Raw genomic sequence first — 21,197 nt, forward strand, 5'->3', positions numbered from 1 at the left:
TTATTGTAAAATAATAAACTGGACATTGAAAACGCTTGAGTTATTTTGGGATAAGAAACCACTAGCATGAATTAAAGATTAATTCGTAAGTTACAAAATGTCAATTCCTTACACTTTGAAAAATGGTTGAACATTTTTTTACTTAACAGTATTACAGTTTTTCTTTTAATAACCTGCCTTTGAACTTAGTTATTAGAATCCCAAAAAAACATGTACCTGCCATCAAGCTTTTAAATCATAAATTCCCGTCATATGGTAAAGACAGTTATTTGTTAAAACAATTATGGTGTAAAATTTAAGTGTTTAAGATATTTGACCATTGGCCGTGATGAATAATAAGACACACAGTGTTCTAACTGTAAATAAAGCTTTTAAGGAACAAAAGATGATAAGGAGAATCTATTAGCACTTTGTACTTGGCCTTGACTGTCTTGACCGATGCTTACAAGAATGACGAGGCACAATCATAATGTGAACACCAAGCTTACTTCAGCATCCAAGCCTTATAATATAACTTTGTTTTACTGGCAATCTGTTTGAGCAGTAGGCTATGTGCATTTTTTTTTAGACTATTTTGTACAAGCTACATGTACCTATAACTTAAGTTCAAAATCAAACACCCCATGCTTCACTGATACCACCCAGCTTGTCAATATAACAATTACATCCATAACAAAAATAACTTACCAGTACAGGTATTTAAAAAATTGTAAAACTTAGTTTTTCATTCTTTGGTGATATGTCAATTTTATCTTACTTTACTAATATTATACATACTAGTTGTTCTGTACTAAGAGAATGTGGGTTTCTAATTCTACCAAAATGTTAAACACACACTTAGTGTACTGAAAATTATTCAAGCAATACAATTGCTTATTATTGTATTATTATTATTGTACTTATTGCTTATTTTAATGAAAACCTCTATGTCCATTTGCATTAAATTGTGTGGTAGAATAAAAATAGCTTATTCCCTTTATGGGAAATTTGCTAAAAACTAATAACTTCATCGTAATGTATATGTATGTGTATAACATCTATATATTGAGAATCAACAGATTAGGGGAAAAACAAACTATAGGCATAGAAAAAAAGAATTAAATATAGACTGTCAGCTGTGCTGCGGTTACCATAGGTTCTAGCTCACACCGCTGGGAACGCCATCCACCAGAACCTATGGTAATCGCAGCACAGCTGACGGTCTATAATTCTTTGTTATAGGTTAATGAAAATAAATTTAACAGCTGATGCATCTTCAACAGGCTGTATTAAATTTGATTAAATGCACCCCTTTGATTGAGTTCATGCCCTTACGAGGGGCTTTATCAAAAAACTGATACCTATCTATCGGGGAAGTTGCACAGAGATTTATTTATTTAGTTATACATAACCGTAACCCTATACGGTTGATAGGTGTGCTGATTAGTTTTCTCAAAAGTTCTTGTTTGTGATCTTAATTAGCTTTATATAGCCTAGACTAGTTGTTCTACCCGTGCTTCGCCCCCGGGCAACAATTAAGAGAAAATGAGGGTCTATAATAATCTACTGTAAAGGACAGTTAAACATAGCCTACTTATCATGGATATAGGCAATCTCAATCATATTGCTTATTTTGATGAAAATCTCTTTGTGTTTGCATTAAACTGTGTGGCAGAGTCAAAAAACTAATAACTTTATCGTAATGTTCTATCTAAGCCTATTGAGAATCAAAAGATTAACTTAAGCAAAAAGTAAACAAACTAAAAATGAAAACAAATTGAACCGATGATGCCTTTTCAATATTTTAAATGTGATTAATTGTGTCCTTTCATTGAGATTCCTGCCCTTAGGAGAGGGTCTAATTGAAAAACTGATATTTTTCAAGGAGGCTTCAAATAAAGGCCTTTCATTCAAGTAGGCTATGTGGTTGATAGATGTGCGGCTTGTGGTTTGTATCCTTACTAGTGTCCCTGTTGCTCGAAATCGAGCAATTGCTAAGTATTACATGCATTATTTTAAAACGAATAACAGTCATAATTTTTAATGACTTTAAAAGATTCGACTCAAAGATTATGGAATACTCAAGAGGTACATAACATATCAATATAATCAACATTTCTTGTAAATATCTTTTCATTTTTCAAAAGCTGATCTTGTTTTTTAGCGTTTTCTACAAATAGCCTTACTTACGCATTAGGTTGTCCATCATAATAAAAAAACACATTATTTCTATTTCTTCTCCTTGGTGGTGTTCTATGACTTTCCTATGTTTCTATTGTTTGCAAATCGGCTCGTTCAATTATTACTAAGAAAATGCAGCACAGCGTTAATTCAGTTTTAGTTTTAGTATATCAATTTATCCAGGCTCTCTCGTTCTTTCCTTTGTAATATTTACGCCAACCCAAATTCAAATAGTAAATATTTCATTTCAACCAAGTCAGTAAATGTTTGTAGCAAACTGTTAAATTAGCAAACTTATTAACTGTTTACAATTAACATATGTTCTTCTTCTCACTTTTAATTTCTGACAACAGCTGGAGTTGCATAACAATATTTGTTCCCCATGTTAATCTTATGGAGAAATACGAAACTTTAAAGGGCCCCAGGGCCTCTGATTATTTCCCTAAAAAGAAAGTTTCCTGCACAACTCCACGTTACGCTCTTTCCAATGACACCAAAAACATGTCAATCGGTTCAGCAGGTTAGGAGGAGTAATTGTCACAAAAAACATGCTTGCGTATTAAATAAGTATAGATTAGCTTTATATAAGTTAGGCCTATAGATGAAATTTTTGATGTTTATGACTATGGTACAGTACGGTATGTCACATTGTGATCCACATTAAGACCTATATACTATATACATTGTTATTGTAATTCTGAAAATATTTATTTGTTGTAAACCTTCCAGAGGTCGCATCACGGAAGTAACCTCCGGGGATGTTTTATTTTTCGTGATTATATTATTTTGAGTGGTATCGGCAGTTTGACTGTCACTGTACCTCACGCACCTCATTCCTAGAATAGAGTGAAGGTCAAAACTCACCCCTACTATTTTATATTTGTTGGTTTTGTTCAGTTTTGTAAGAGGCTGGAAGTAACTTCCGTGTGCGCTCTGCCGATTCTCGTACAGCCTGGAGGCAACTTCCGTGATGCGACCTCTAAGTTTAGTGTGTGCGTTGATTATTGCGTGTAAACTATTACTGTAAATAATTAGTTTTTTACGATTCATGTCATTATTTAGTAAATATATAGTTTTTACAAGATGACAGAAGAAGTTAAATTTTGAATTGCAACACTCTTAGCCATGCTGAAAGGGAGATTCACGAACGACATATGTACAGAGCCATTTATTATTAAGATACCCATTGTCTTAAATTACTTAAAACATCAGGTATTGAGAGTGTTATTAATTAAAACCACATTATAGAACATTGTGGTAAAATTTAAATTAACTTGTTGAATATATTCTTGTAAAAGATTTCTTCATATACTTTTATGTTAGAAAATTTGATAGAATAATAGTTTAATTTTATATTTATAAATTCTAAATTAAATTATTGTACAATTAAGAGTTCACTAAACATATTTTTGATGTTAAAAATTAAAAATAAAACTTAATTTGTATACTAAAATACAAATTTTACTTCATAAATGTTTGTTTTTATTGACCCGGAAGTAACCTCCGGGTGCGCCCTCTCCCGTTTTAAAAACCAATGCGCCACGTGAAAGGTTAATGGTTTGATAAATGGTATATGGTGATGTTATATTGTTACATGTTCATAGTACACATTTTTTGCTGTTGAACTTAGACTATTGTATTCATACGTTGCTGCTGTTGTTGTTGTTGATTATTTGTAGTACCTATTTGTATCACATCTTGCTTTGATTTTTATTGTTATTTCTTGGTAATGTTTCAATGTAATGGGTTTCCCGTTGGAATAAATAAATAAAATAAGACTACTGGGACCAGTTGAGCTGAAATTTTGTCAGGAGCCATAAGTTATTTCCATTTTCTAAAGACAATTAACTTGTACCAAATAATTCTCTGGATTGTAGGTTTTATTTGTATAGTTGTTTTGTTTACCTAACTTTTTTATTTCTGATTTGTTCATACTTAAGTTTAATTGATTGCTGTTTTAGTTATTGTTTGTTTTGTTAAAGTTCATAAAATAACTTAGGCTACATTTTGTTTTTAGGGTAGGCCTAAGTTAAATATTGATAGTCTCATTTATTAAACACCAATAACAATGTAAACAGATCATAACTTAATTCATTTTTTTTTACATTTAAACATGAATAAAAATGAAAATGGATCATGGCTCAATTCCATGTTTTCATCTGAAATAAATTAAGTTAGGCCTAACTTAATATTTTAGAAGGAATACCGTAGCCTATAGACTATAAAACCGAATCAACATCGATACATACAATTAACTTATTCTTTAATCTCTGCTGGTCAATTGCTGAAAAAGACAAATACAGTAATACAAATTAAAGCAAGTTAAATAATTCCGCAGAGAAGCTGCAATATGTTACCGGATGTAAAATCAATAGAAATCAATTTTGTTTCGGATCAATATATAATTTATTATAACTTATATTGGAGATATTGGCAATGAATAGTGAAATGTATACCTAATTAATTTTAAAAGTTCAACAAGGCCAATATATAATAAATTATTTTAATCCACAAGCGCTTTCAGAAACTATGTTTCCATTGGTATGAAAAAAAAAAAAATAAATAAAAAAAAAATAAAATAATTTATTATATATTGGCCTTGTTGAACTTTTAAATTTAATTATACATTTAACTATATAATTTATTGCTTTTGTTTAGGCCTACGTTTTTATTCACGTTTAGTAGGATAAATGGAACCATCAATATTTAACCAAAAACAATAGTAGGACTACCGGTACCTATTTTATAACACAGTGGATACGCGTCCGGTAACCAGACGTGGATTAGGCGTCCGGTAGTGACATCACCGGGTTGTGGGGTCCCGGAACGCCATTACCACAACGATACGATGTTCGGCCAGCGTTGTTCGTGGTGTAGTGGATAGAGTGCCCGGCTGATATCCAAGAGGTCCCTGGTTCGAAACCCATCGGTTTCTTTAACTTTTTGTCACGGATTTTACTTTGAATGTAATTTCTTCTTAGCTGTAAGTTTACATCTTTTGTTAAAATTTTTGGCATTTATACCTAATTCTATGTTATGAAGAGAATTGAACCTTCATTTAATTTTTCTTATTATCAGCAAGTTTGGTTGGTTAGGTTAGGTTATGACAGTACCTAACTGCCGGACGCCTAATCCACGTCTGGTTACCGGACGCGTATCCTCTGCGATTTTGTAAACAAAACTAACTTAGGGAAACCAAGCAAAAACCATCAATTAGTTAATAAGGCTCGCACAAATTTAGGATAATGGGGTGTATCTGTTAGCACAAACAACCGAATGAAAATCAATCGATATATCGTTTGGTTAGTTAGGTAAGGCTAACCTAACCTAACTAAGAAAATCTTTTAATATAACTTCTTAGTAGGCTATTATAGGCTAACTTACCTACCACAAAAAATACTAACCTCAAAGATTCTGACCAGTACATTTACGTAGGCTCTTCGAATCCCAAATGATTTGGTAACTGATGCACACACTAGGATTGCACATAGAAATGCAAATACTGGAGTTAAAAACACAGAAAATAACACAGCACTTAGCGTCCCAACAGACGTCATAATATATGAAATGTCACCCCCAGGGGTACCTTACGACTATCTACCTAGTTGTGCAACTTGTGTTGTGTAACTTAAGTTTATCAGGAGAAAATCCAAGAGGGGCTGCAAATAAATTTTGATCAACCTGAGTAAACGTAGGTGACAAAATAATACACGAGCTTAAATAACATTATCGAATCACTGACACAGCCACTCAATAATCACTCACGTTACGAGTCACCAGTCACCACTGATCGTTTCATTTGTTTTATCGGTAAACACTAAACAGCATCTGCTGAACTGAACTGACAGACACGACACACTCCACTTACGGACTAACGGACTACGGACTGAGACACTGAACGAACTGCAACTGAACTGATATCACTACGTTGTTACTCGAACTGATATGATTTTGATTTTATTACGGCAATCAACAGTCCAACAGTAACTGTAACTGAAAACTGACACTGAACTGACAGACTGACTGTTGACAGTTAGTTCTTTCTGTTTCAGGGTAATTAGCTACTGTAGTCTCAGGGCATAGAATAAATATAGGGTAAGGATTGAGCACGGAGTTAGATATATATATATATATATATATATATATATAACTAGCTGTACCCGCGGGCTTTGCTCCAATATGTACAGAGAAGGAAATGTTAATGTTTTACTGCCTAAAGATTTCTCTACACGATTGTTTTTGAGAGAAAGAAGATTACTCTTAGGGTCTTTTTTTAGACGAAACAATGGCCAATTACTTTGAATTTCACTTCCCCAGACGATACAGCATATGATAGATATGGGAATACTATGCCATAGTATGCGGACAGAAGCACCTCATTGCCAGCCTTTTGTTTCAGAGTTCGTAGAACAAAAACCCCAGTGGGCAGTGGAAACTTTACATCGAAGTTAAACATTTGAGTATTCTACACGTTCAAAATCAGCTGGTTTTCATAGCACCATTGCAGAAGACTGTTCGATTCTAGAAATGCCATTAGCTCCAATGATTCCATAGGTGGGCTGGAAAGGGTAAGGGACGTATCAACGGCAAATAGGCAAGTCTTTGACGAGCTGACACACTGAGGAAGGCTGTTAATGAAAATGAGAAACAGCGTTGGCCCCAGGACGGACCCTCGGGACAAGGATTTTTTAGAAGCACTTTGTCCCATATAACCAGATCCATCAACATTAGGTATGGAAACCAACTGTTTTCTTTCTCCCAAATATGAATTAATATCAAAGTAATATGAAGTAGGTATATTTAAAATGTTATTTCCAATCTTGTAGCATAGATAAACCACGGTCACCTTTAACTCAGGCGGCCATGGATAAACCCATAGATAAAATGACTCTAATTAAATATAAAATAACTTAATTAATAAAATCACGCATGCTTTCATGCTCAACACAAAATCTGATTCATGAATGTTGTAATAACAATAATTATAAATGAAATATTGTAGTCCTACAGACTTACATCAATCCATGTTCATATTAATTGTAGAATAATTTTACACTGCATTGTTTGATCTCAATCATGCACTTCATTACTGTTTCATAACAAATATTTATATTGTTACTATTTATTTGTTACTGTTCACTATTTGTTACAACTATTTACTATTTAATTCTGTCATCTGTGAATGTTTTTTTTTTCATGTTAAAGTGGCTATGCCGTTGGGAAATAAAATAAAATAAAATAGAAAAAATTAAGGATTTCTTAGCTGCATGGTGTAATCCAGAGTCAGCTGTAAACAAGTTTCTGCTCTCATCTGTGTGTGAAAAGTGAACCAGAGGGCTTACTCTCTTTTTCTTTGCCCATGACTGCTCCCAGAAGTCTGTCGTAACCTTTCTCGTTTATATTCGTCCTTCAAATCAAATCAATATTATTAATTTTTCTCATTATAACTATTTAATAAATCATGCCTACTGTGTTTAAACCTGCAGTTGACGTTTCTCCGCTCATTAGGGTAAGTGAATAATTAAATTCCATTAAAAGAAATTGGGATTAACATAGACCCTTGCAGACATCATTTTAACAGCTTAGACCTAAGTTAGGGCCTACTACTTTTACGAACATGAACATGAACATTTCCTTTTTTAACATTCCACATTTTTAATTAAAACCCATTTTAAAACCAATCGAAAAAGCTGTATTGATTGAGGGTATCCTTGGCTGCACTTTACTTTAGGTCCTACACTCATTGGAATGAAAATATCGTTTATTCGATTGTTTCATTGCATTCGAATGAGTGTAGGACCTAAAGTAAAGTGCAGCCAAGGAAAACCATAAATAAAAGATTATAGAAGCCTAACCTATCCGTGTAATCCTCAGGGCTACCAGGAGGCTTACAGTTAGGCTACTTAAGATGATATCAAGCCCGTTTTTGACCCTGTCAGTGCCCTAGGCAAAACTAATAGCAGCGCCCCTTTAATTCAGGGTGTCCAACGGTCGGGAAAACCGGGACTTATGCTGGAGTTTTTTTTTTACTGGGAAATATGCGTGAATTTTGTATTTCTCCCTGGAATTTTCAATTTACCACGATCGCGCATAACAGTGACGTATCTGTGATAACCATTCTGCCGCGATCCCGGGACTCGATAATTATGTCTACACGACCGCGGGAGAGGATATAGATACAGCATAATGATGTCTTCAGTGCCATGAGGGATGATCAGAATTTTACCGTGATCACGTCAAAATGATGATAATGTTGAAAATGATGATAATGTCCACACGACCGACCGTGAGAGACGATATAATGATGTCTTCATGGCCGCGAGGGATGATCAGAATTTTGCCTCATTCACTGAAGACGATAATGATCCCCACACGACCTTGGGAGATGATTACCATTTTGACGTAATCGAGGGAGACGATTATTATGTCTACATGGCTGCAGGAGATGTTGTAATAATGATCAGAATTTTGCCCCGATCGCAGAAGACGATGATAATGTATACTTTACTGCGGGAAATAGTCAGAAATCAGCCGCGATCGCGGAAGACGATGATGATCTTCACACGACGTAGGGATATGATTAACTTCTTTCCACAATCGCGGGAGACGACTAAGATGTCCACACGGCCGTGAGGGATTACCAGAAGTTTACCGCCATTGCATGCAAACAACCACCATTTTATTTATTTTCCAATTTTCTTGCGCCCCCCAAAAAGCCAATTTCATCGCGCCCTAGGCACGTGCCTATTCGGTACATCGGCCCCGTAGCTCAGGAAATAAACTTAAAACTCGTGTTTCCAACCCAAATAAAATCCTGGAAAGGTGACTTCACCAAGTTTTCCTCCAGGCGCTTGCAAATTTAAAAATAAATAGATGTGTTTTCGCTGATAGTCAGTTGGAGGATTCATAGTAGGCTACCTCACTCTCGTGTTTCTAGGAACCTACCTAATTTTAACTTTTAAAATTCTTACACATAACATCACACCTTTTCACATTGAATAAAAAATATTTAAGTTAAACAGTCAAAGGCCTACTTAAAATCGCCTTGTTAGCATTTCCAAAATATTTTGACTTCAACTTTGTAGCCAAATGTAGTTCTGTGAGTTTACACACTGCATCTTTCACGTTGTGCATACCCCATCATACTACAACATATGAGTTACAACACATGAGTACAAGTGTAACCTTTGTTGTAACTGTCTGCCGTCTTCGGAACAATCTACTTTTATCCATTAAAATGCTTGATAGTCGTCCCCAGTTTGTGGCGGCACTCAAAAAATCGTACTTTGAGCATATGGCCTTGGCTGTTGTGTCTCAGGACTGTTTTGGCACTTGCATATTTGCTGACTGAGTGTGTGAGTGATTTTTTAAACATTTTTGTTAGGTATTTTTAAAAAACTATTGTTTTTTTAAAATCATGTTTTCTATGGTACCTATGTATATGTATACCGGTTGTGCAATGCTAAAATTCAATAGGATGTGCAATACAAATTTATTTTCACTATAAATTATTTATTTTAGATCAATTTTACAATAATGATTGGAAGTAACTGGTGAACTCTTTTTTTATGTTCATTGTGTTTAATTCTTATTCCAATGTAAATCTAAATTTATGTACCTATTTCTAGTTCGGACGATGGAGTTTCCTGTTAGCCGGCATAGCTTATGGTGCATTTTGGCAAAGCAGATATGAAAAGTATGAACTGAGCGTTAAGGACGTTAAGCTGAGGGAGAAGGCTGAGAGAGATGCCAGGATCGCCCACGAAAAGCAAATGGCCGCAGCTCGTAAGTAGCCTCAGTTTTATTCTAGATTGAAATGAGTTTAATAGTCTATAGTGGGACAGTGGCGTTGTCCTGTAATCCAGCTACTAGGAGGTCACGAATTGTGGATATTTATAGGCATGCACTTTGGATGCGATACTCTCTGGTGTGGATTAGTGTCACTAGTGAGTACTACGACTATCCACAGTACGGTACTATCCTGATAATTAGAACAATTCATTAATACCAAGGAAAAATGTGGTTAGGATTCCACTATAAACTGTAGGTCCCTTAGTTGACATTAGCTGTATGGGCTATTGATTAACAGCTGTGTCTAAGGAATATGTCGGCCTTAGTCACTAACAAGACTACAAGATCGCGACTCATCCTACACTCATGTACATTCATACTTTGCTTAAAATATCTACTTTGTATGGTTGCCATTTCAATGATAAGTATTGAAGTATTAATTTATCTTGTTGGGCTAAGCCGTTATTAAAACTGCTCGTAAACACAAGTTCTATCAACCTTCTAACCGCAACACAACCCATTAAAAAATCTCTTTATTCTTAAATTCCTTTAAATAACTTCATAAAATTCATTCAAATATTTACTCAATTTTGTAAAAATTGATTCAAATAGACTTTTCAAAGTAAGCCATGATGACGCTACAAAAGACCATTGACTATTGGATACTGAAGTAGACATCCCATCTATCAGCACTATCTGTCGGTTGCTCATATCATCTACGACGACCTTTACTAAAAAGCTGTCGGCAACTTAATTGGTGGTGGAATTTCTGGTTGTATCAATAGTCAATGAAAAGACAGTGCATTAACATGTGGTTAATATCTGAAACTATACTACATTCAGCGAGTGTTTTGAAGCGCAGCCCCCGCTGGGGTGTGACTTTAGTTCCAGACGGGTTCACAGTGAGCCCACTGCAATGCTGCCTTGGAATTGATATCAACAATATTGAGTCCATTCAAACTCTTGTTACTAATTTGACGGTGGAATGTAAGTAAAAAGCCCCCGAAAACCCCTTCAACCTCTTCCACCAGCGTCGTGATCAAAACTCTAACTCAGGAACTGTCTATGTTTAGACTGCTGGCAAGCGACTGAGGGCATGTGAACCAGCCTTCTACGAAGACACAACCCGTCACATTTTCTATTTTCCTATTGGCTACATTTTCCTATTGGTCTTGTTTACTTTCATCTAGAAAAATCAAACTATCTAACTTTTTTTACTATCCAAATGGAGTCTGGTCCCAATCTATCCTGGTAATTGGACTGTACATAGCCTACATTTACCCAATGTACATTGTGTTCTGTGATTAGATATTTGTGGGAAGTCAACTAACCTTTTTTTAATCTGTTTCCTATTGACAGTGATGTCTGTGTGAAGGTGTTTAACCCTTTAGATACTAAAATATTTTTTTCTAATTCGCTCCGGTACGATATATTGTCGCTTAGCGCTTGGATGAAATGCAGACAACGATATATTGTTACATTGCACTAATCAGGTATCCACATTTAAATACAAAATATACAGTAATTTACTACTCTACTATAGATGATTTGTTTTAGGCATGTGTTACAAAATAATTCATTTATTTACATTTTCGTACAACTTTTTTTACTGCTTGGCTATCTGTAAGACAAATGTTAAAAAATTAAAATTTCATGTAAAGCTTAACGAAAAACACATTTTTCCAGAACAGAGGCTACATTTATCTATGACCATATAAACCTTTGTGAGTATTGAATGTGGTGTTAATGTTGTGTTTCAGGTGAAATACAAGAGTTGGAGAAGATGGGTAGAGGCGGCAACTAAACTTTTACATTCATCTCATCCCATATTGTAGCAATTATAAAATGTGTTGTTAATAAAGTCATTCTGTGTTTATAATTTATTTGTTAGTGTGAACCTTTTAATGACAATATTTTTAGTCAATATCGAGTATAAAAATGTATGTAGTAACAATCCTGAACACACGTTCAATGTATAATATTTATTTTATATGTTTATTTATTTATATGTTGTAATATTTACACTACAACCTTCTCAAGTCGGATTAAGTGGGACTTCAGGTGATCCGACATGACGTAAATCTATTAAGCCGAAAAATTAGCAGAAAACAGCAACAAATTAAAACATTCCTACAGTTTATAATCATAGCCTACTAATATTATAAATGTGAAAGTTTGTGTGTTTGATTGTGATTGAGCTGAAATTTGGCATGATGATAGCTGACATTCCCAATTAACATATGGGCATATTCTTATCTCAAAGATCCTTTCAGGCTCCGCCAAGTGGCTCTGTAGTTCCCCATGTTAACCTTATGAGTATTCATATTTAAAGGGAATTGAAGAAGTCAGTCAGCTGTTTCAAATAAAAAAGTTGGTTCTATGATGTGCAAAAGCATTAAAAAGTTGTAAGATTTACCAACAGGGTGCAGCACTATATTTTTTGCATGTATAAAAACGGCTAATTTGAACTAAGCAGAAACAAAAAACTGAGATAAGCAATGTGAACTGTCAAAGTAGGATTGTTTACAGTTATAATTATGTTTTTAATTTGTGATATTCTACAAATTTTTCATAATTTATTTTTCTCTATTGTTTAGGTGAAGTGGTAGATCATGGCTATGGTAGATGTGTAATACTATAGCATACTGTAAATTTAAAGAAGCAAATTTTATCAAACTGTGTCCTCCCTCATTGTAATTGCAAAGCTTGAGTATAACTGTACTAAGCATTTTATACTTATATGTCAACCCCGTACGAAGTACGGGTACTCTGCTAGTTTTTTATAATTGAGAAAAGAAAACCCATTTTTACTCAAATGAAAAATATTTACACATGACGATAAACGAACACAATGTTTCACCGTGAAGACATTTAGCGTTTCAGTGATGGCAACTGTCAGTATTTGGAGCTGCAAACATGATCACTGATCCTGACTAAACAAGGTTTCTGTTGATAAAATACAGGGTTGATGAAAGGTCCCTAAAAGGCTGAACATTTAAAAGATAAGAGCTACAAAACTCGGTACAACCACTGGACATGAGAATCATTTTAACCCTTCCAGGACTATATGTGGCTATATCCGCTAGCATTTGTACATAGCCGACGGTAGGCGGATATATCCCCCCGATTATAAGACAGTTATTTTTATAGCTGGCTGTCTAAAACATCATTAATCATTCGTATAAATGTTATTTTATTCAATTATATCTTTAACCAATGTACTAAGAATATTTTAATAGAAAAAGAAGAAAAAAGATTTTAATGAAAAAATATATATTTTGGACAAAAGTATTTCATTATGCACTTAATGGGGGTCTAGTTTGATCTGTAACTTTATAACTAGTGGCATGACAGGAGAATTATTATCATTGACATTGGGATATTCAGTGGTGGTCCCAGGGGGGGGAGGGATATAATCCCCCGAAATATTTTTTATTTTATTAGCTAACATAAATACTATTAGCTTGAGCATATTTTAGAGCTCATATAAGTGTTTTTAGGCTTTTAAATTACACTTTTTTTCCTGGTGGACCCCTGTAGCCCCTTTCTTGTGAAATCTTTGGACCATGGTGGATATTTAAGTATTCCATTTTTATTGAAATTCATGCCAATAGCTCTGGACCTGCAATATTGTTTACGGTATTGACTAATATGGGTTTTACAGTGTCTGTCATTAGTTACAATGGTTACAATTGGTAAAAGAGAAGGTGTTGCATGTTTCAGTGGAATGCTGTCATTCTAGACTGGTATTAGTGGTTCCTTCCAAATGTTTAAAACTTGAACGCTTACACTACTGTGTTGCGGTTGGCGGTACGTTTAGTGAAGGCGTTGGCAAATCTTAAACACTACAATTTAACTCATCTTTAACATGAATGCCGTTCACTGTAGGTACAAATCGAGAATTCCGTGATTTATTTTCGTTTAATTAGAAAGAGTCTCATGACGATCGTATTTAAGCCTCATTTTGTTACGAGTAAATTATCTTTTATTGTTTAATGTTTGTGTATAATTTATTTCAGGGGTGCCCTCAAGGGGGGGCCGTGACGCAGACTGCGTCATTGAAATTCTTGGGGGGGGGGCTCAAAAAATTCAAATGGGGGGGGGGGCTAAAGTTAATTGCAACAGTGTTCAACGTGACAACAATCCAAAATACATTACGAAGTCGCCAGATAGAAAGTGGATTAATTAATGACAATAGTTATATTATTGTATTAAATTAGTTAAAATAGGATTTTAGGATCGTTTAGGATTCGTGTAGAAAGTTATTGTTTAAGATTAGCAAGACGTGATATCTAAGAGGGAGCGCACGGGATGGCTCAACTGCTGTGATAGATAAAAGATAACGCGTGGTACAGACACGTCCAGCTACACCGCGACTTAAGCAGAACGCTTTGTTGACATAAAGCTCGTTAAAATACAATCAAGTAGCAAGTAGCATAGGCTACAATACTTTACACTATTGTGTAGATACTCGATTACCTGAGTTAATAGGGAGAGGGAGGGGGGAATGAAAAATATGGTTAATCCAATATAATATAAAAACAGATGACAAACTCATTAAAACGCTGTAAACAGCCATAACCGTCACGATTTACATTTTTATAAACGAAATTCAATATTGCACAATCATTATTATTGTAAATTTCAAATCATTTATCTTGGTTCAGTTGTACAAACGGCAACGTTTAAAATTGTAGCTAACTCAAACTCAACTAATCACTAGCCAAACATTGCATTGCTATAAATAACGTAAATATTAAAGGAACCTTTAGAAATTGTTATCAGGTACTGCTCATGATAGAAAGATAGACTACCGATAGGTGCTGTATCACAGCATAGGAATTGATAGGTAAGTAATAAAAAAGTGTAAAATTATATTTAGAGATAATTAAAACACTCTTAAAAAAGAATGTAGGTAACGAGAACAATCTTGTTATTCTATTTCTTTGTTCTTCTGTTCTTTAATAGGGTTCTCTTCAATTCATACAAGAATTCAACAAGTCGCCATATTTAGGCCCACTCATTGGCCAATCCACCAATCACAGCCTTACTAAAGTTACCATGGTTATCACTCAATCACAGTGTACTAAGCATTATATCGTCATCATTCCCCAGCTGTTGTATCTTAAATCTGTTGTAACATAGCGCACAGCAGACAGAAGTGTACGGAGCAGACGATTGTTGGCGCAAGCGTTGTTTTTGTTTCCATTTCATTTTCATCAAAGGAGCTGTGATGTTTCTAAAGGGAGGGAGAGGGGATCCGTTTTATCGAGAAAGACGCTGACAATTCGTTAAGCAGGTTACGAACGCTATATGGATATTCTGGCAATAAAATATTCCTAAAATTGAGGTGATTTATAAAACTCTAATTTTATTTATATAGAAAGATAAGTTTTCCAGTCCTGTACAACACTCTGATTCACGGTCTTTTCCCTGTAATCAAAATTCAAGTACAACTTGATACAACCAGAATCTCCGGTTCCCGACCTGGATGATGGCTAAATATTTAATTTAATTTACAGTTACATATTAGTACTCGTGATAAATCAAACCCGATGTGTAAGCCAAAGCCACACGGTTATTAATCTCACTTGGTTTTGGATTTGCTGGGAACCGGAGTTTTGCCAACGGGTGTCAGGTAGATGGGGGGGATGCCGTCGGCCACCTCTTGGTGCGGAGATTTGCCAACGGTGGGGGCGGGAGAAAGAGAGTGTGAGGGAGGGAGAGAGAGCGATTGTCAGGGTTGTCTACGCTTGGGGTTGACGACCAGGGTGATCACTGCGTTCATAGGAATGCAGTCGCATTGGGAGGAAATGTATAAGATTTTTGAGCCAGGAGCACTCATGACACATCGATTCTTCGAGTGATTATTAAAGAGCATCCATCTTTCTCATAACAGGAAAACGTACATATGTCCCCTAATGAGTTGAGTATTTATCCTTGTAAATTAATGTTTTCTTTTACAGTAATTTTCAACTTTATAGTAGCATACTCAAGCATAGTAGTATACACGTGTCTTTACGCGTCTTATTTATTAGATGCACCAAAAATGTTCTTCGCCTTAAATAATAAAAATAATTCAATTTATATTTGCACCATTAAGTTCACCTAAACAAATAAATTAGCTCTAAGACGTTGCTATATTTGACAAGAGCTGTGTCTAAAATCCTGTTTTCATGCTGAGATAACGCTTTTATTATTTATATAATTATTTAAGGCTTGCAGTTATGTCTCGCGTTTTCCCATATATTGATAACATTTTGTGTATCAAATCAAATTAAATAAAAATATATATATGGCTTCGTTTAGTTGAGATTTATCCAATATTCGCTTACAAATCCCACTTAGAAGGTCCTCGTAGCAGAAATCCTATCCTACTAGCGAAAACTTAGAGAATTAGGCCTAAAAGAAATCATATTTAATAAGTTTGTACTGCTGAATTATTTTTATTGATAAAATAATTATCTGTTAGTAATTAAGAATTAAATATTACTTAAAAATATGTTTGCAAATAAATATTACCGCCGTTGCGTCACAAAAACCTTCGTACTCAGCGAATTGCAAAGTTTATAATACAACTTATGTGTTATAACTTGTACTGTACCAAAATTTATTGAGATATTTTCACTATATTATTATTTGAGAAAGGGACTTCTAATTGTTGGTATTTAAACCAGAATAAGAATGGCGGATGAGTGTAGGAGGATTGTAGTGCGATCTGGAGGACAGTGGCGTAACTACGGGGGGGGATGAGGGGGATAGAACCCCCCCCAAAGGCAAAAAAAAAAAAAAAAAAAAAAAAAAAAAACTTAATAACCTACTCCATAATGAACATTGTTCTCAGAGGGTGGATCAGGAATTGTTGAGGGTAGTTTCATAATCTTTGCGAATAAAATCGGGGATTTCCAGTGGCAATTACGTGGGAAGTCATCATATAAGGCCCCGTTTATGCACCAAGTGCGGTAGCGGTAGCGACAGCGGGAGCGATTTCTAACACCATTGAGTTAAATGGGGCTGTTTATGCACCAAGAGCGATAGCGATAGCGGTTGACCTCCCGCTGCGATTTCTAATTCGCCCGCTGTGTAGTTAGGAATCGCAGCGGTTGCTTGGGCTGAAGCCAGGGTTGCCAACTTGACCCACGCGCACGTGCACTTAGGACAAATAGTTGTGTGAATTATTTGGCAGAGTTTGAGTTGGCAAGACTGTGTCCCCCTTCCATTCTCCTTTAACCAACCGCTACCGCTATCGCTCTTCGTGCATAAACAGACTCATTTACAGCGGGAGCGGGCCCGCTATCGAACCGCTCCCGCACTTGGTGCATAAACGGGGCCTTAGGTTGGCAACACTGCCGCTCATGCGCTGTAAGTTCCCGCTCAGTCTGTTCTGGGTCTGGCGCGTTTCCCTGTGCTTGTCGCCTGTGTGTTACTTGTTGTTCAGTGATGATGTGTTCTGTTGTTCTGTTCACAATGTCTAAGAGGAAAGCATCATCATAGCAAAGCTTAATAACAGATTTGTTTAGAAAGCGTATGGTAACTAAAACCATTGACTAAGGAAATTTCCCTTGTCTGTGCTAAAACTGAGCATTGAGCATACTGAAAGTGATGACAGTTCCTGATAACAAACAAAAACATTCTGCCTTGCTTACTTTGCGAAGACGCGTGGTGTAGGGGCGGGTGGGGGAGGGGAGGGGTATCTGGTGCCTGGGGAGGTTCACTCTTTCCACCCGATAATTTTACCTACAGTCAGGGTCATCGCACGAAAAAAAATATTTTGGGGGAGACACTGAATTTCCCAACTATTTTACTCGAACTAACCCAACTTTAATAGGCTACACGAATTTCACAACTATATTAATATCAAGTTTTAACAGTTAGTAGCCGAAGGATATTATTTTACGTTTAAATCCTCTTTACAGCTGACATACACAAATAACAAGAAATTAAGGGCTTTCTCACAATACTGGTTTTGACTGTCAATCTTCATTGTTGATTGTGTTTTAAGTGTCTTAACAAATGTCTCAACAAACTGTAGGTCTACTGATCAATAATACATTAAGTTTTCAGCCTGTCAAAATCGATTTGAAATAAAAATTCAGTAGATACGGCTCTTCGCGCGCAGCACAGAAGGCTACAGTACAAAAACAACTTAACGATAATTTGTTCGTTTGTTGTGTTGTGGTTTTGATTTATTAGTTACTTACTATTTCCTGATACTGACCGGCCAGAAACAGCCTCAACTGGGTAGATTTTTGGAGTTCTTTTGAACGTTCTTTACACCTCATGAATGCCTGAAAAAGCGAGTTTGGAGTTCGAATTTTTCAAAATTTTCCGGGGGAGGACCCCCGGACCCCCCCTTTTTGCTGAGGGGTATTCCATACCCCCCAGGCCCCCCGGTATTGGGGCTCCTCCATCCCCCCCCAAAGCCATGTTCTAGTTACGCCACTGCTGGAGGATGATGAATGATGAAATGTTGCTTTGATGTCTTCTGACGACGCCGATTTTGCGATCGTTGAGAGTCAAATTCAATCAATCGTTAATCATTCAAATTCAAATCTTGTAACAATAATTTCTTTCTTAAAGTACGGAAACGAATTGACGCAATGTCCAGATAAATTCGCGTACACGGTAAAAGTCACTGATGTTCACTTTTTTACAGAAAATAGGCCAATTATAGGAAAACCAGGAAAACTCCATTTTCGACACTAGTAACGAAATAAACCATTCTAGAGGTCGTCCAGTGGTCGAAACTCGATCAAAAATATGTAGGCCTACAGTTAGATTTTTTAGCTAGAAACGGTTGAGGTACGTTGGAATATCTTTGAAGATGAACCTTTTTGGCTGTAGGGAGTGTGATCATGTGTTAAATGTTCACATGTCAATTTTAAGGTTAAATCAAAACAAACATGTTGTCAATTAGGGACAAAGTTGTATTACTTACGAAATAATGTTCATTTAAGATCAAATTAATTAATTTAGTATTACCTATGTCATTGTATGATTCATTAGAATAGATTCATTGTTTGTTTAGGCTCCTGTGTTTTATAAACCAAACTCAAATCTTGCTATACCTCGGCCTATCGTATAACGTTTCACTGTTTGATACCTGGTAAACTTATCAGAATCCATAAGTGAATTATTAGCAATACAATTTAGCTGTTAATTATAATTTAACTGTGTCAAAGCTCAAAACGTTAGGCTATAATTTCATTGAAAAGTATTAAAAGTATAAAGGCTTATCTCGTCATCTCGAGAGTATATAATTCTGTTGACCCCTAACTTGAAACCCTTAAAAGGTAGCCAAACGAAACGTAAATTATCCCAACAGTTTATCATGTGTATCCCAGTCACAGCAACTACATTATTCTATTAATATAATGATCGACATTAATTTTGCAAGAAGATTCAATATTTTAATATTTGCTCATGTTAAATTATTTACTTTTTAAATCAACCATCACTTAATTTGAAGACCATAATTAAATAACAATTTATTCATAAGTTGATTTGGTATTAGGAATCACGTTTTTATTTCACTGTAAATATTCTCTAATGACCAAGTGATTTTATTAAAGTAAAGTAAGTACATTTAACGATTGGCAATTGAGTATTATGTATGCCAGTTTGTTTGTTTTGATTTAACCTCAAAATTTGACACGTATGAACACATGATCGCACTAAAAAGGTTCATCTTCAAAAATATTCCACCACAGCTTAACCACTTCTAGCTAAAAAATCCAATTGAACTGAACAGACTTCTCTATTTTTCACCCCAAACTGTAAGTATGCAAAAGCCGTTAGCATGGCAACCCATAAAGCCCATGTTAATTTTTTTTATTTCAAATTCATTTTTCGTGTTTATTTTTTAGTCTATTTTGAATCTTTAAAGGCATTCTGCACATCTACAGGAAAATATCTTTCTAACAGTATGAGTAGATTTTCTCTGCGATGCACACGAGCTAAGAAAAAAGGTTTTAAAGAAACATGCTTGCCTATGTATTAATATATAGAAGATAGATGGTTACAACAATGTTGCTTATAAGAAATGTACTATTAAATATTTGTTGGTATTAAAAATTAAGAATTATAAATAGGTACGGAACATATACTGTGTAAGTTAAACAAATATTACAAGGGTAAAGAGTTGATGTTTTGTAAAACTATGCTGTTTCCGATTTCTCAATGACTGCCATTTTGAATTGCTTGAACGTATACATGTGGTAGTCAACAAAAAGTAAGATCCTGTTAGTATTCATACATTGATCGACTTTAAAGTTGATTCCAATAATAGTTTAAAAGTTAAGTGGAATTAAATAAAAATAACAAACAAACCGACATGCAGAAAAGTAGCCATTTTAGACCCATGTTTTTAAATATGTTTTTTATTAACATAAAATACAAGTGGACAACATTTTTCCAGGGAGTTTTTATACACCCTGTATAATATACACACATAACAATTAACAGTTATAAACAATCTGGAAACCTCTATCTACTGAAGTTAGCAGTTGTCTCGCACGTGACTTAGAAAATATAAATAAACGTCACTAATGAAGTTTGCATTCAACGTTAAATGATTGCATTCTGTTACGGTTATGTAAACCAACCGTATTTACTATTAACCGCATTTATTAACTGTATTTTGCTAATGCAAAATAATTAATTAATGTGGCCACTGTTAAATGTTTATTTTAAAATATCTTACGGGTACTTTCCTGTTAAAGGGAACATTCATTATTATCGATCTGATTTCATTCGATATATCGATAATTTTGTTTTCCTTTACGATCCATACCTTCTGTTTTAATATCTTTAAACACATTTAAATTACAAATTGTCATCTGATCTTGTTTAGGCAAAACATAAATAAGTAAAACTGTTTTAAACTAACATAATATAACTAACCAAACTTGCTGGGTTTGCTGTATCATTTAAAATGTCGTTTGATAACAGAAAAGGCATGTGAGTAATATGAAACGGAATTTGGAAATTTTACAGCAAGTTTGGTTGGTTAGGTAAGGTTAGTTTGGAACATTTTCATTTCAATATAATACTAGTGTACCTGTTGCTCGAATTCGAGCAATTGCAAAGCATTACAGGCGTTATTTTAAAATAATTTCCGATGACTTTATAAGAGTCAACTCAAAGATTATAGAAATACTAAAGATGTACACAACAGTTAGATATAATTAAAATTTTTTGTAAATATCTTATCTTTTTTCAAAAGCTGACTTTGTTTTTTAGTGTTT

The 21,197-nt window shown here is 34.9% G+C and overlaps 2 protein-coding genes across 2 annotated transcripts in view; one reads left to right on the forward strand and one right to left on the reverse strand.

The window, feature by feature from the left end:
• Positions 1-6,017, reverse strand: part of LOC128993097 (glycerol-3-phosphate acyltransferase 3) — a 30,113-nt gene extending 24,096 nt beyond the window's left edge. The window contains exon 1 of the mRNA XM_054416857.1: positions 5,565-6,017. Coding sequence (XP_054272832.1) covers positions 5,565-5,717 — 153 coding nt within the window. The 5' untranslated portion in view covers positions 5,718-6,017. The remainder of the gene's footprint in view (positions 1-5,564) is intronic.
• Positions 6,018-7,500: 1,483 nt separating this feature from the next.
• On the forward strand, positions 7,501-11,830 carry LOC128993189 (ATP synthase subunit e, mitochondrial). Its single transcript, XM_054416953.1, has 3 exons — positions 7,501-7,669; positions 9,789-9,945; positions 11,712-11,830. The coding sequence occupies exons 1-3, from the start codon at positions 7,622-7,624 to the stop codon at positions 11,753-11,755; spliced, it is 249 nt and encodes an 82-aa protein (XP_054272928.1). The 5' UTR covers positions 7,501-7,621; the 3' UTR covers positions 11,756-11,830.
• Positions 11,831-21,197: the final 9,367 nt, after the last annotated feature.

Source organism: Macrosteles quadrilineatus, unplaced genomic scaffold, assembly GCF_028750875.1.
Source record: "Macrosteles quadrilineatus isolate MER2022 unplaced genomic scaffold, UCM_ALF_1.0 Scaffold_1__1_contigs__length_201487025, whole genome shotgun sequence".
Lineage (NCBI taxonomy): Eukaryota > Metazoa > Arthropoda > Insecta > Hemiptera > Cicadellidae > Macrosteles > Macrosteles quadrilineatus.